The sequence below is a fragment of the Melanotaenia boesemani genome, chromosome 23 (genome assembly GCF_017639745.1).
Source record: "Melanotaenia boesemani isolate fMelBoe1 chromosome 23, fMelBoe1.pri, whole genome shotgun sequence".
Classification (NCBI taxonomy): domain Eukaryota; kingdom Metazoa; phylum Chordata; class Actinopteri; order Atheriniformes; family Melanotaeniidae; genus Melanotaenia; species Melanotaenia boesemani.
This window is the reverse complement of record NC_055704.1, coordinates 8,468,609-8,480,677: the sequence shown is the minus strand read 5'-3', so window position 1 is coordinate 8,480,677 and position 12,069 is coordinate 8,468,609. Positions and strand designations below refer to the sequence as shown.

The 12,069-nt window shown below is 36.9% G+C and overlaps 1 protein-coding gene across 3 annotated transcripts in view; it reads right to left on the bottom strand.

Annotated features, from left to right (window-relative positions):
• abcc9 (ATP-binding cassette, sub-family C (CFTR/MRP), member 9) overlaps positions 1 to 12,069 on the bottom strand; it is a 98,136-nt gene that overhangs the window by 56,302 nt on the left and 29,765 nt on the right. For all 3 annotated transcript variants that reach the window (XM_041977455.1, XM_041977456.1, XM_041977457.1), the window contains 2 exons: positions 9,397 to 9,504; positions 3,006 to 3,078 (listed from right to left, as the gene is read on the bottom strand). In XM_041977455.1, coding sequence (XP_041833389.1) covers positions 3,006 to 3,078; positions 9,397 to 9,504 — 181 coding nt within the window. The remainder of the gene's footprint in view (positions 1 to 3,005; positions 3,079 to 9,396; positions 9,505 to 12,069) is intronic.

The window sequence follows — 12,069 nt, the reverse complement described above, 5'->3', positions numbered from 1 at the left end:
ATTAGATGATTACTTTAGTTATAATAATCAGTTTAATATTATATAAAATCAAAGACCTTAAAAAAGTATATTTCATGCGTGCCACTCTTTCCTGGCCAGTGCTCCTGGCTGGCCCCCCCATCAAAACTTTTCTAGACCCGCCCCTGCATAGCTTAAGCATAAATCCTTTCTACCACCCGTCAACTACTTGGTCCTGCCAAAAACAATACTTTGGGGTAAATATGTGACACCTTCTCAGCAGAACTATAAACAAACGCTACAAGAGAGATGGTACTTGCGACAGAAAAGCTGATCACCGACAGCTGTAATGATTCATGGAACAACAGCAGATGAAGAGGATGAGCCTCCCTGCGCACACACAGAGAGGACCAAAGAAACACTAGACCAGCCACATGCTACATGGTACAAGAAGGTAATAATTATGATCTTAGCTTAACCTTTAAATGGCTTCTCTAGCCATTTTTCTGGTTCATCTGGCAGACACTCTTTAGCATTGCTTAGCCTCTCAGTGTCTTCCTGTTCCTCTGCTTTCTTCTCCTCAACCTCCTCACTACCCTCAGAGCAACCTTCACTTCTCACTTCTGTCTTCTATATCTCTCTTTCTGCCACAAGAAGGACAGGAAACAAGTTAGAGATACAGGATTATCTTAACCTGCTTATGGCATAAAATACAAGGCTACACCAACAAACACATGAGTCATGTTTAGTATTGTACTTCCTGTCTTACTGTAAACATATTCTCAGGGGTGAAGGTAAGCCAGTACTGCCGAATACTGTGTACCACTAAAGATTCAGTGGCGATACGCAGAACCAAGAAGATGGCAGAGCGACTGCCATTATAAAGCCCTCATTTAGAACCTGTCACGACCACACTCTGGGTCAGAAAACAGATCCAATAGTAATAAGCAATCTTGAAAAATACTTTGTTTAAAAATGACTCATAATTCAATTTGAACTGTTTCTGAACTCTCAGTGCTGTGTTTTAGTCCATACTGGTGGGAATCTTGGCCGGGTATCTCCCTTTCTCCCCCCATGCCCTGTCCAGGGTGTAGAAAATGAATAAAAGGAGATATATTTGTACATATATATATATATATATATATATATATATATATATATATATATATATATATATATATGTGTATGCTATTTATATTACTGAAATTAATTTATTTTCCAGTCTAAGAATATTTTAATCTCAATCGCATCATTTCGATTTCATGACCACTAAATTTAACCACATTCCGTGACTTTTAACAAGCCGTTTTAAGTATGTCCACACTTACTGTCCCTTTGACAAAATCACAGCTGTAACAAGTACAGAAACACACACACAGATACAAATTTTTGTTGCTCCAAGTAAAATCCCACCGGCACTTTGGCAGAACAACAAATCCTGCGTGTTGGAGTAGTAGCATGTCTGGGATTGCAGTCAAGTCATTTCCCAGAGGAAGATCCAAGTGAATGATATACAACACAGCCCATCTGTTGGCAGGCTCCTCAACACGTCCCGGTCTCCTGACACTTGGTATTTCAGTGACAAGCATGCAGCATGACACTAGTTCTAGACATAACAACACGCCTGATTCACACAGTGTGAGCATAAGATTCACCTTTGTATCAGTGAGCTATAATCTGTCAGATTAGTTTTAAATAGAGAAATAAAAACATCAAAGAGCGCATCCACTAATAAAAAGAAAAAAAGGAAAGCATGATACAAGCAGAGCATACCATACAGCATCAGAGAACAGGTGAGGGAGTGTATAACTAATACTTAACAGTTTAAAATATCCTAATGCTCAACTTTAGATTAGGTACTTATCACGTACAGAGCAATAATTATTTTTACTTCTTTAACCATCCAAGTTTTCTAATCTCAAACCTGAGGCTTAGACATTTATCAATCCCCCACAAAAGTTGGGATCTATAAAAACAGAAACTACATATAAGGGAGTTCGGGTCAGAGGGAAGTAATGATGCAGATGTGAGGTGGTGAACCGAGATATTTCACTGGTGTGGAGAAAAATGAACTGAAATCTCAAATAAAATAAACCTGAAGTTGGCAACAAAGCTTAATGATGAAATGATGATATTATCATAAGTGGGAAGAAATCCATCATAACATGAAACTGCTTTAAAGTTTCATGTAAGCACAGTCATTTAGACTTTTTGTCATGGTTTTCTCCGGCTGTTTTTTTAGTGTTTTTCCTGAGATTCTAGGTGGGGCTGAGCAGGTTGCCTTGGAGGCCCAGGGCAGAGTCTGGAGCGATGATTACTCACACCTGTAGCTCATTTACTCGGCTATTTTTGGATCTGCAGAAGAAAATGTCAGAAGTAATTTCTTACCTTTTTCTCTTCTACTCCCTAAGCTCCTTTGTGTAGCCTCAGGATCCCTTTCATTACTTCCTCCATTTTCCAGCCTTGCCTCCAGCTCTTAACTACCTACCTGCTCCCCCTGCCAGTGTCAGAACTTTACCAACCACAGCCGGAAACCATTCTCTGGCCATTCCCCTACGCTATCGGACTTCACCCGGATTAAAGGGAAGTTACTACTCAACTCTGCCTATTATCACTTCCTGGATCCACATTAATCTTCCTCCTCTTCTTAGTGAGAACTTCCTGGACCAAGATCAAGCCGATTAAAGTCATCATTATTTAAATAAAACTGTTTTTCTTTCCTTAGTCCTCTGTGTAGTATCTTCTGTTGGTTTGCAACAGTTCCAACAACTGTGGCACTTTTTTTCGTTAAAGTGGTGAGGATTCTCTGTCGGGCAGTTCTATAACAATTAGTTTTTCTGTGTGTGTTAAAAGTGTAATTTGAATTTTTTTTTTTACTTTTCTTTTTGGTTCTGTAAAGCACTTTGGCGTGCACTTTAAAAGCTTGAAAAATGCAACATTAAAACTGAGTTTAAAACTGTTTTACCAGACTATTAAGACATTTGCTGGGAAGAATGAGTCAAACACTGTAATCTGTTACTTCTGTGAAGATAAAACGTTCGCCCTACCTGTGGGGATGCGGATGCTGATGTCTGACAGCGTCAGCAGGTTGTTTCCCCAGGTGAAGGATCCATTGGTCACCTGGGTGAAAACAAAAAAATTGGGAATGTTGATTCTTTTATTCTTTGCATCCAATGTCTAACAATGTATATTAATCATGCAGCTCATGTATGTGCTGCACAACCCACGAACCATGTTATATACTGAAGGATTCCAGAGAGTTCATTGCAGTGAACGCTGTTTAATGTACGAGAAAACCCAAACCAAATTCTCATTTTACAGGTTCTGGGGAGTTTGACACATGAAGCATCAGCACATGAGGAAAATGTCCCGGTCTACACATGATCCTTAATGCTGGTAAGGAAAATCTGCAATAACCTTCTGACTTCTTCAGGTAATGTTGAGACACAAACTAATGTCTAATTTTTACTGTAAATATGTATAAAGCTTAAAAAAATACATAAGTGCAAGGTAAGGCTTCTGTGTGGAATATTAAGACATCTTTTAAAAATCCTTACACACTTTCATTTATTGTGAAAAAACTGAGAAAAGAGTTTTTCATAAAATACTTTTAAAAACATTTAAGTGCTCTTATTTTTTTCTTAGTTTTTATTATTTTCTAGTGGATGGCAATGACTCACTAACGTCCACTGAAGTGGCTAACAATGTGCAAGAATATCATTTTATCATTTCTAACTCATTATCAATAACCCATCTGAGCATTTATTACATATCTTTTAATTTCATAAAATAATTTTTTTGAATAGGCAGTGACCACTATTTGTAAAAGGGTTAAATGCCCTTTTAACTAATTAAATTTAATTAAAGACAAACTCAGAAAAATTCTGAAATTTATGGTATAAAAGTTTTTAAATATTCTTTACACTTTTTAAATGTAAACGCATATTTTTCTGATGCATTAATAACTTTTTTCTTCAGTAATTATTCAGTGCTTCAAAACTCCTGCTTACATCTTAATACAAAGAAAACAGTTTGTATGTTTTTCTCACGACAGCCAGTAGGTGACCAACAACCATCTGTCATAGTTAATGATGAATGTCTAGATGTGGTGGACCAGTTCAAGTATCTGGGTGTGGTCTTTGATTCTAACCTGACATTTAAGCAACATGTAAAAAAAATTATAAATACAATCAAATTTAACTTATCAAATTTTAATCATGTCAGACCATTTCTTACTCTTGATGCAGCAAAAGCATACATGCACACAATGATTTTTACTCATATCACCTACTGTTACACAACATGGTCTCATACAACAGAAGGAACTCTAAAGCCTATTAAGTCTCTTTTTAAGAAAACATTGAAAATTTTAGACAGAAAACCTCTTCATTTTCATCACTGTAATATCCTTAGTAAGTATAATATTTTAGACTTGAGCAGCCATCAGATATTTCTGGATGTATGTTTTGTTTTTAAGGTTTTAAATGGGCTTGCCCCTCCACCATTAGATGTTTTCATACAGAAGAAAACAAACAATAGAGTCACTACTAGAGCATTAACCAGAGGAGACTGTAACATACAGCGCCGCAGGACTAAGTTTAGCCAAATGGTGGTGTCTATCAGAGGCACACAGTCATGGAACTCACTACCAGCTCATATTAGAAACTGTGACAACTATCTCACCTTCAAGAAAACACTAAAAGAGTGGTTAAAAACAAACCAGTCCTGTACTCATGTGTAACTAACATCCTGTTTACCTCTTATTACTAACACTGTGTTTAATGTTTATTGTAACTATTGTAAATATGAGATGTTTGGCAATGTTTGTTCAATGTGCCTGCCTTAGGACAACAGATGCAATTTAGCTTTTGTGGCTAATTCTGGCATATTTACTGTGAAGCTTTTGCTCATATGTTGATTAATATGCATTGTCCTAAATAAATAAATAAATAAATAAATAAAAAAGTAGAAGATTAAAAACTTGCTCAAACTGCCATAAAAATCAATGAAAGACCAAAGTGAGAAAGGAAGGAATAAACTTCATAAGCAATGAGGAGCAAATGGATCAAAACTGATTCATGCCCTCCAACATCAAGTTAGATTTAGCAAAAGTTCATTGAATAAAAATATTCCCTCAAATGTGGACAATAGTTTTTCTAAATTATAAATTTAACTTTGTGATGGTGCTAATAAAAGTAATTTCTTGTGACAATTTTTGGTGAGTTTCTTCAGATGTTTGCAAAGTGAGATCATAAAGATGAGGTCAGAAATTCCAGCTCAGCCGACAATGAAACTGAATATTTGGGTTACAGTTGGCAGCTCGGAAAATTTGTATAAATCTCTCCGCTGTGATGAATGTCCAGAAAACAAGAACACTGACCAGCAGCAGGGAAGCACGTAGCAGGCCTCTGCTCCTAATCCCTGTTCTGTGTCCCTTCTTCCTGCAGGGACCCTGTTTACATTCCTCCCATCTGCTGCTTTTGTTTATTTTATGTTTATTCTATCTAACAATCCCCCGAAGCTTTTCCTCCACAGCTCTCCGTGTCACAGATCCCCAAAAAGCTTCTACTGCTCTCAACATCTTTGTTTGTAAGCAAGTACTGATAATGAGCTTACTTCTAATAACTGATGGAAAAAATACGATTTAACAGATCCTTTAGTATTCAATACTTTTGTTACATCTAAAAACTTTGACTATATGCAGGCACTGCTGGCTTTTACAGCACTTTATTACAGTACTCTAACTTTTTAATTACAATGACGAAACTTTGCCTCAAACACATCCAGGCATCAGTAGCATGAACATACACATTGCATGTGAGGAAAAAGGAAAAAAAGACTGTTGAAAGCAGAATGAGGTTGCAAAAAGAAAATCAAGATCAGATACAATAAAAGGGTAGAGGAGATATACAACAGGGAAGGAAATATGACTCCCTTTTATAGTGAAATATATGAATATGGGGTTTGACTGGAGGACAGTGCTGCATAATCGATGAAAAATGACCAAACAGAAAAGAAAGAAAGCTGAAAGAACTGCTCCTAAATACCTCAGATGATGACAACTTAACAAATATATCAATAAAATAAAAACATGAAAAATCCTGGCCTGTCTGTAGATCTTGTCATTGAAGAAATTAAACACAAACATGAGTGGAAACACTAAATCTCCTTGGTCTACATTGTAATCTGAGCTGTATTTCCTTAAATGTAGCATTTTTTTTTAAACAAGGAAAACTTTAAAACCCCTCCACTGAACTTTAATTCAACATCCACCTTGCATCCTCTCTCCAGTCAGTAAAAGTCAGTCTGATGTTGACTCGTCTTATTTCTAGCTCTGTCACTTTCTTTTCTTCCCTCACTTTGATTATGTCCTTTTCTTTTACTTTGCTGAATCGGCCACAGCTGTTACTAGATGTCCAGGGCTGGGGAATCTGCATAATGAATGTTGAGACAAGGAGTTTTTAAGTTTGGGTAGTTGTGTATTAGTGCTTTAAAGAGGACTAATAAAGACAGTAACATCTCACTATAAACAGGATCAGCTGTTCCTCAGTGTTTGCAAAGCAGTAGCAACACAAACTTGTGTTTTTATTATATTTTTTTATTGATTAACTGATACTTTATCTATTGCGACTGTAAAGTGAGGAGCATAGAGGAGTTTAAATATCTGCTGCAAGTGATCATAATGACTGAACACTGTCAGCAAAGAAGCAAAAATCCATCCGGGAATCCAAACATGGTTAATAAAAGTCCTCATGTTTTCATTGGTCAGGCTTACAGTCTGCGCATACAGACCTGATAACCAGTAGTTTATCAGGAAATATTTCTGCTGGACTTTCCAACATCTCTGACAAATCATCACAGTGTTTCAATGTCACCATTTAGTATCAGCTTAGGGTACATAGGATCACAGCTGAGGTAGGATAAAAAAAAAACAGCATTGGATAATATCGGTTCCATGATCCTAACTAAATTGGTAGAAAAAAGCAAGCTACACTGCACCATGTAATGGAGAAACAATAGTTCCCAGATTTTCTTGCATGGTCAGATTCTTCAAGCAGGACACTCAAGCTGGAACATGAATATTATGTATTTGTTTATTTTATCTTTGCACTCAGAGATGCATCTGGACTATTAGTTGATCCACCAATTTACCTCACAACCATTTTAAAAACAAAAAGAATGAATTAGATGAGAAGCCAGCAAAAGCCACAAGATTGCTGGGATCAACTTTCCAGGCAGATGCCAGCAATTAGCCACCAGGATTGAGTCCTGCTAAGCAGGCACTAACTGCTATCCACCTGCACAGCACCAAGCAACCAATGTTATTCAGGCTTATTCCCAGCCACCACTGGTTCCTCACCTACATCCTATGAAAGACGGTGGAGACGGGCGGTTTACTTCACACTTTAGAAACTAGCTGCTCTGAAAAAAGTTGTAAACTAATGGTTGAAATGGGAGCTCTTACAAGCATTTTCTACAAAGCATGTAAAACATTTCAAAAAGATACTTTTGTAGTTTCAAAATCTACCACGGGTTTAGATAAACGTGGTTACAACCTTGTGCCAGTAGTTTAGAGAAGCACAGAGAAAAAAACAGGTTCTTAAAGAAATAATTTTCACTTTGACCACCAGCCATCCAACACCTTGGTTGAAAAAAAAGTCATCCAGAGAAGAAGAGGGTGTCTAAGCAGTATACTTATAACAATGCCTTATAGACTCAACACTGACCATGTTCAGTGTGGGAACAATATATTCAGCTCTAATTAGTGGATGGTGGTCTGGACGGTAGTGACGCTCTACAGGGATGAGACAGGAAGAGGAGTCTTCACAGAGGGGCTGAGAAAATGCTGGACACGTCCACAAGGCCTTTCAAGGGGCAACAAATTCTCGTGTGAATTCTACATTTCCTGCATGCACACATACAAACAAACACACAAATACCCCCACAAACACGTGTAGGGCATGTACTGTCCTACAGACGTCTGGACAGGCCAGATGTAAAATATCTGCTAACATAAATCATAACCATCTGTACATTGTATTTTAATTAGCATTTTCTAATCTTTGCTGTTTATTTTTAGTTAACTTATTTTACTGTGTGATATTTGTATCCATCAAGCTCTTAATTATATTTTGTTCCCAAGTAGCCAGATTTTGTTCGTATCTTGGAAAGCGGTCTTGAGCAATAGTTCTCTAGACTTTCTGAAAGTCTTTCAAGGTTTATCCTTTTTTTATGCACTCCTCATCATAAGGACAAAAGAAGACGCCTCAGGACTAAAAAACTTTCTAAAGCAGAAAAAGAGAATCTGAAAGAGATGCCCTTAAGAAATGGGAACAAATCCACCAAAGACCTGAACCTGGACCTCAGAGACGCATCTGGACTATCAGTTGATCCACCTAATGTTGGCCGAAGCCTCATCGTCTCCATGGAAGGATCACTTACAAGAAGCCATTCTTAAGGAAGGGAAACAGGGAGAAAAGGCTGAGGTATGTCAGCTGACAAAAACTGGACTGAAAATCAGTGGAAACTGGTCTGATGGAGGGATGGATTCTACTCAGAGTCTGGACCTCAACATTATTAAAGCAGAGTGGGTTTGTCTGGACAGAGAACAGAACAAAAGGCAAAAACATCTAAAGAAGAGCTTTGGAAAGTTCTTGAAGAAGTCTGGAGAACTATTCCTAAAGACCATTTGAAGAAATGACATGAAAGCTCCTCAGCCCAAAATACTGACTGTACACACTCTGTTTTTACATTAAATACTGTATTTATATTTATGTTTGTAGATGTGCAAAATTGTTCTGGAGATACATAACGAAATAAGAGGTGGCTCAAGGCTTTTATATAATGCAATATGAACACAGAACTATAATAAGTAGCACCTTTTGAGTTTTCACTGTGGATCAAGAGCATTATATTTGTTTTAGTTCATCTCCACACACATCAAGGGATGCTGCTGCATCCCTGTGAGAGACACCACTTATAAGATTGTATCATCTGGATATTTGAATAATTTTTGATTAAGAATTGAAAGACTTTGCAAGTTTTGGTCAACTTAGACACAACTTGCTGTTTTAGAGAAAATGGACTTGGCTAGAACTTGTCTACTCCATCTATTTCTTTGTGTTTAAACATTCTATTCTCCCAAGTCTCCAAGTTAATGTGCCAAGCAGCCTGGACAGCCACATACAAAAAACAGTGGTTCCTACAAGTAAAGAAACAGCTCTGATGCAACTGACCGCCTGCTTTACCCTCTGCAACTTTGGGCTAGTCACAATATTGTCCAAGAAAAATCATATCTAGTCACTTAAAAGGGAGACAAACCCAGCAAAAGCTTTTACAAAATCCATGGATTGCTTTTGGAACTTGGAGTTTCTTTGTTTTCTAATGTAACCTTTTCACCTCTTCATTCATTTCCAAGTTATGAACTTTGATTCTGACCTTTACAGCCACATCCTCTGTTTCTGTGGGTCTCATCTGCCGCCTGGTCGGCTGCTCGTAGTTGTCCATCTGGTAACGCATTGGCTGCTTCCTGTTGAAGGCTTTGGACTTGAGAGATATCAAAAGGACAAGTGGGTGATGTGGGAGTTGGAGGGGGAAAAAAAGATTTGAAGTTATCATTTACTAATAAACACACATTTGCTGCATCCGCTTTAGTTCCTGGGGGAGAAGAAGATGTAGTCCCAATGGATATTAATCCCATTATTGTCACATAATGTTTTAATTATTATCACAAGACATACAAACATCAAAGACGTAATTTGCTTTGTACTTTATGTGAAGTCACTTGTTATCACTGTGCAACAGAGTTCACAATCCAAAATTATAGGCAGTAACACATATTCAGGAACTGCTGTAAATGGAAAAAATTAAAGTTTAAAGAAAGAAAACCTTTCAAATTTATGAGTTAAAAATATTCTGGCAAGTTTGATGCTAATTAGTAACATTACCTGATATTTTTTTACTCTAATTTAGAAAATATGCCTTAATGCTGAAAGTAGAGGATAGTATAATGGACTGCTTAAATTGCTGTTTAAAGGACATAAGATGATATATATATATATATATGAACAGCAGTCGGCAGAGGTTAAATCACTGACAAAGCTAGTTACAAATGTGGCCAGTTATAAACCAGTGCTAGTTAACTGAGCGGTCAGCAGGGGCAAATTTACAAAAGACCACTCATTGGACCTGATGGTAACTCATGAGTCAAACAAATCTGGTCATGACATCACCTTTTACCTTAGGTGGGCAATTAATTGCGAAGTTAAAGATTAGTGTGTCTATTCTAGCAGCCCACTGACTGAGACACTTTCTTAGCTGGACATTTACTTTACTAGTTAGATTAGTTGCTGATTTACCTGATTAAGTGCACATGTAGCACAATACACCACAGTATCATCAGCATAGAAGTGCATGTAAGCAAGTAGAAAATGGTCTCTCTGTCATAAATTTGCCTAGAAAAGCACTCTATAAAATCTAATCCATTATTATAATTATTATATAAAATTAATATAAGGAGTCCAGGAACCAAACCCCGTGGAACACCTGTGAATACAGTGGGGTATCTAGAAGTTCAACCTTCTTCCTTTACACCCTGAGATATGCCAAATTGTTTTCAAACAATCCAAAAAAGACAGAATTGGCGTTATTTTTGTTTTACTTGCTTTGTCTAGATCAATAAAAAAGTATTGTACAGTGGTTCTTCTTAACATTTGCCTTAAATTACTTTTAAAGCAAATGGGGTTGATGTGTTCCTTTGATGGGATCAAATTTGTAGATAGAAACATATGGTCCTTCACAGGAGATTCATCAATACAATATTATAGGTCTGTAGGATCACCATCTTAAAAAATGTCCGAAAAGAAAGATTGAAAGAATGTGACAAAGGTGCTGCAATAAAGTCAATTACTAGCTTTGAAAAATAAAAATAAAACAAGAATCCAAATGATTGAGATATATTATTATTTTTATATTTTTAAATGTTTTAAAAGTTTAAGAAAACTTAAGGAGGATCTCTAAATGATTTAACAGCAGTCAGTTGTGATTTTATGGTTTCCGTTTCTTCTTGTTTTGGTTTGAGAAAAACCACTAATTCAGCTATCTGGAAAGCTAAGTAAATTTGAGGAAAGTTGGTATTAAAAGTGTCCAGTCAAAATAAATAAATAAATAATAATAATAATAATAAATGCTTGCTTGTTCAGAGAAGACAAGGTTTTACTTCCTGTACTGTTCATAGATGTTCATCCATAAAGTTTAACAGAAGATTATGACCACTTTGAGCTCTTTTATCACTTATATAAAGCAACAAAATAGGGAAGTTTGAAGATTCGGTTCCACAGGCGGCTTTGTTAATCTGTTTGAGAGTTTTTATATCCTGGATTCGTGTATCTCAAGTTCAAATCTTTGTTTCACACAAAACCGCCAAGAGAGGTCATGCTGCAACAGCATCAGTGATGCAAAGAAGCAGTGAGATGGTTTGTTTCCACTTATTTTTTAATAAAAATTAATGGAGACTTTAAAAAAAGACAAACAAAAGACTCAAAAACCAGAATATTTAAAATAACAAAATAACAGATTTCAATATTTTAATTATTTCAGAGGAAGAAAAGATAAAGAAACCATGGTCTCTCTCTCTCGCTCTCCCCATCACTCACACATGGGCGTGCACACATGGACACAAGGATAACTTTTTGACATAGCTTCAATAACTGATATCGACCATCTATAAGGACTTTATTGACATTTGAAACTTGATTCACACTCCTGTTATTTTGTTCACATGTCACTCACAATAAGTACACACACTGTACACTTTCACAGTACACTGTGTACTCATCCATGTTGTGGTTGCTTCTTTTTCGTTTTTGTTTTTTTGCACTTCCATTTTACACTGGAAATGCATCTCATCTTCTCCTCGGTCTGGGTTGCTGGTGTCTGTGCTGGCCTTGAAAGGAGCTCATTGCACAACAGCTTGCAGAGAAGCAGGATAAGATCCTATCAGGGAATGTTTAAACCTGTGCATCTTCGGCACAGGACCCATGCATTCAGTGCTGCTATGTTCAGTATGTTAGAACAGTGGTTCACAACATGGGGTACGGGACCCCCAAGGTG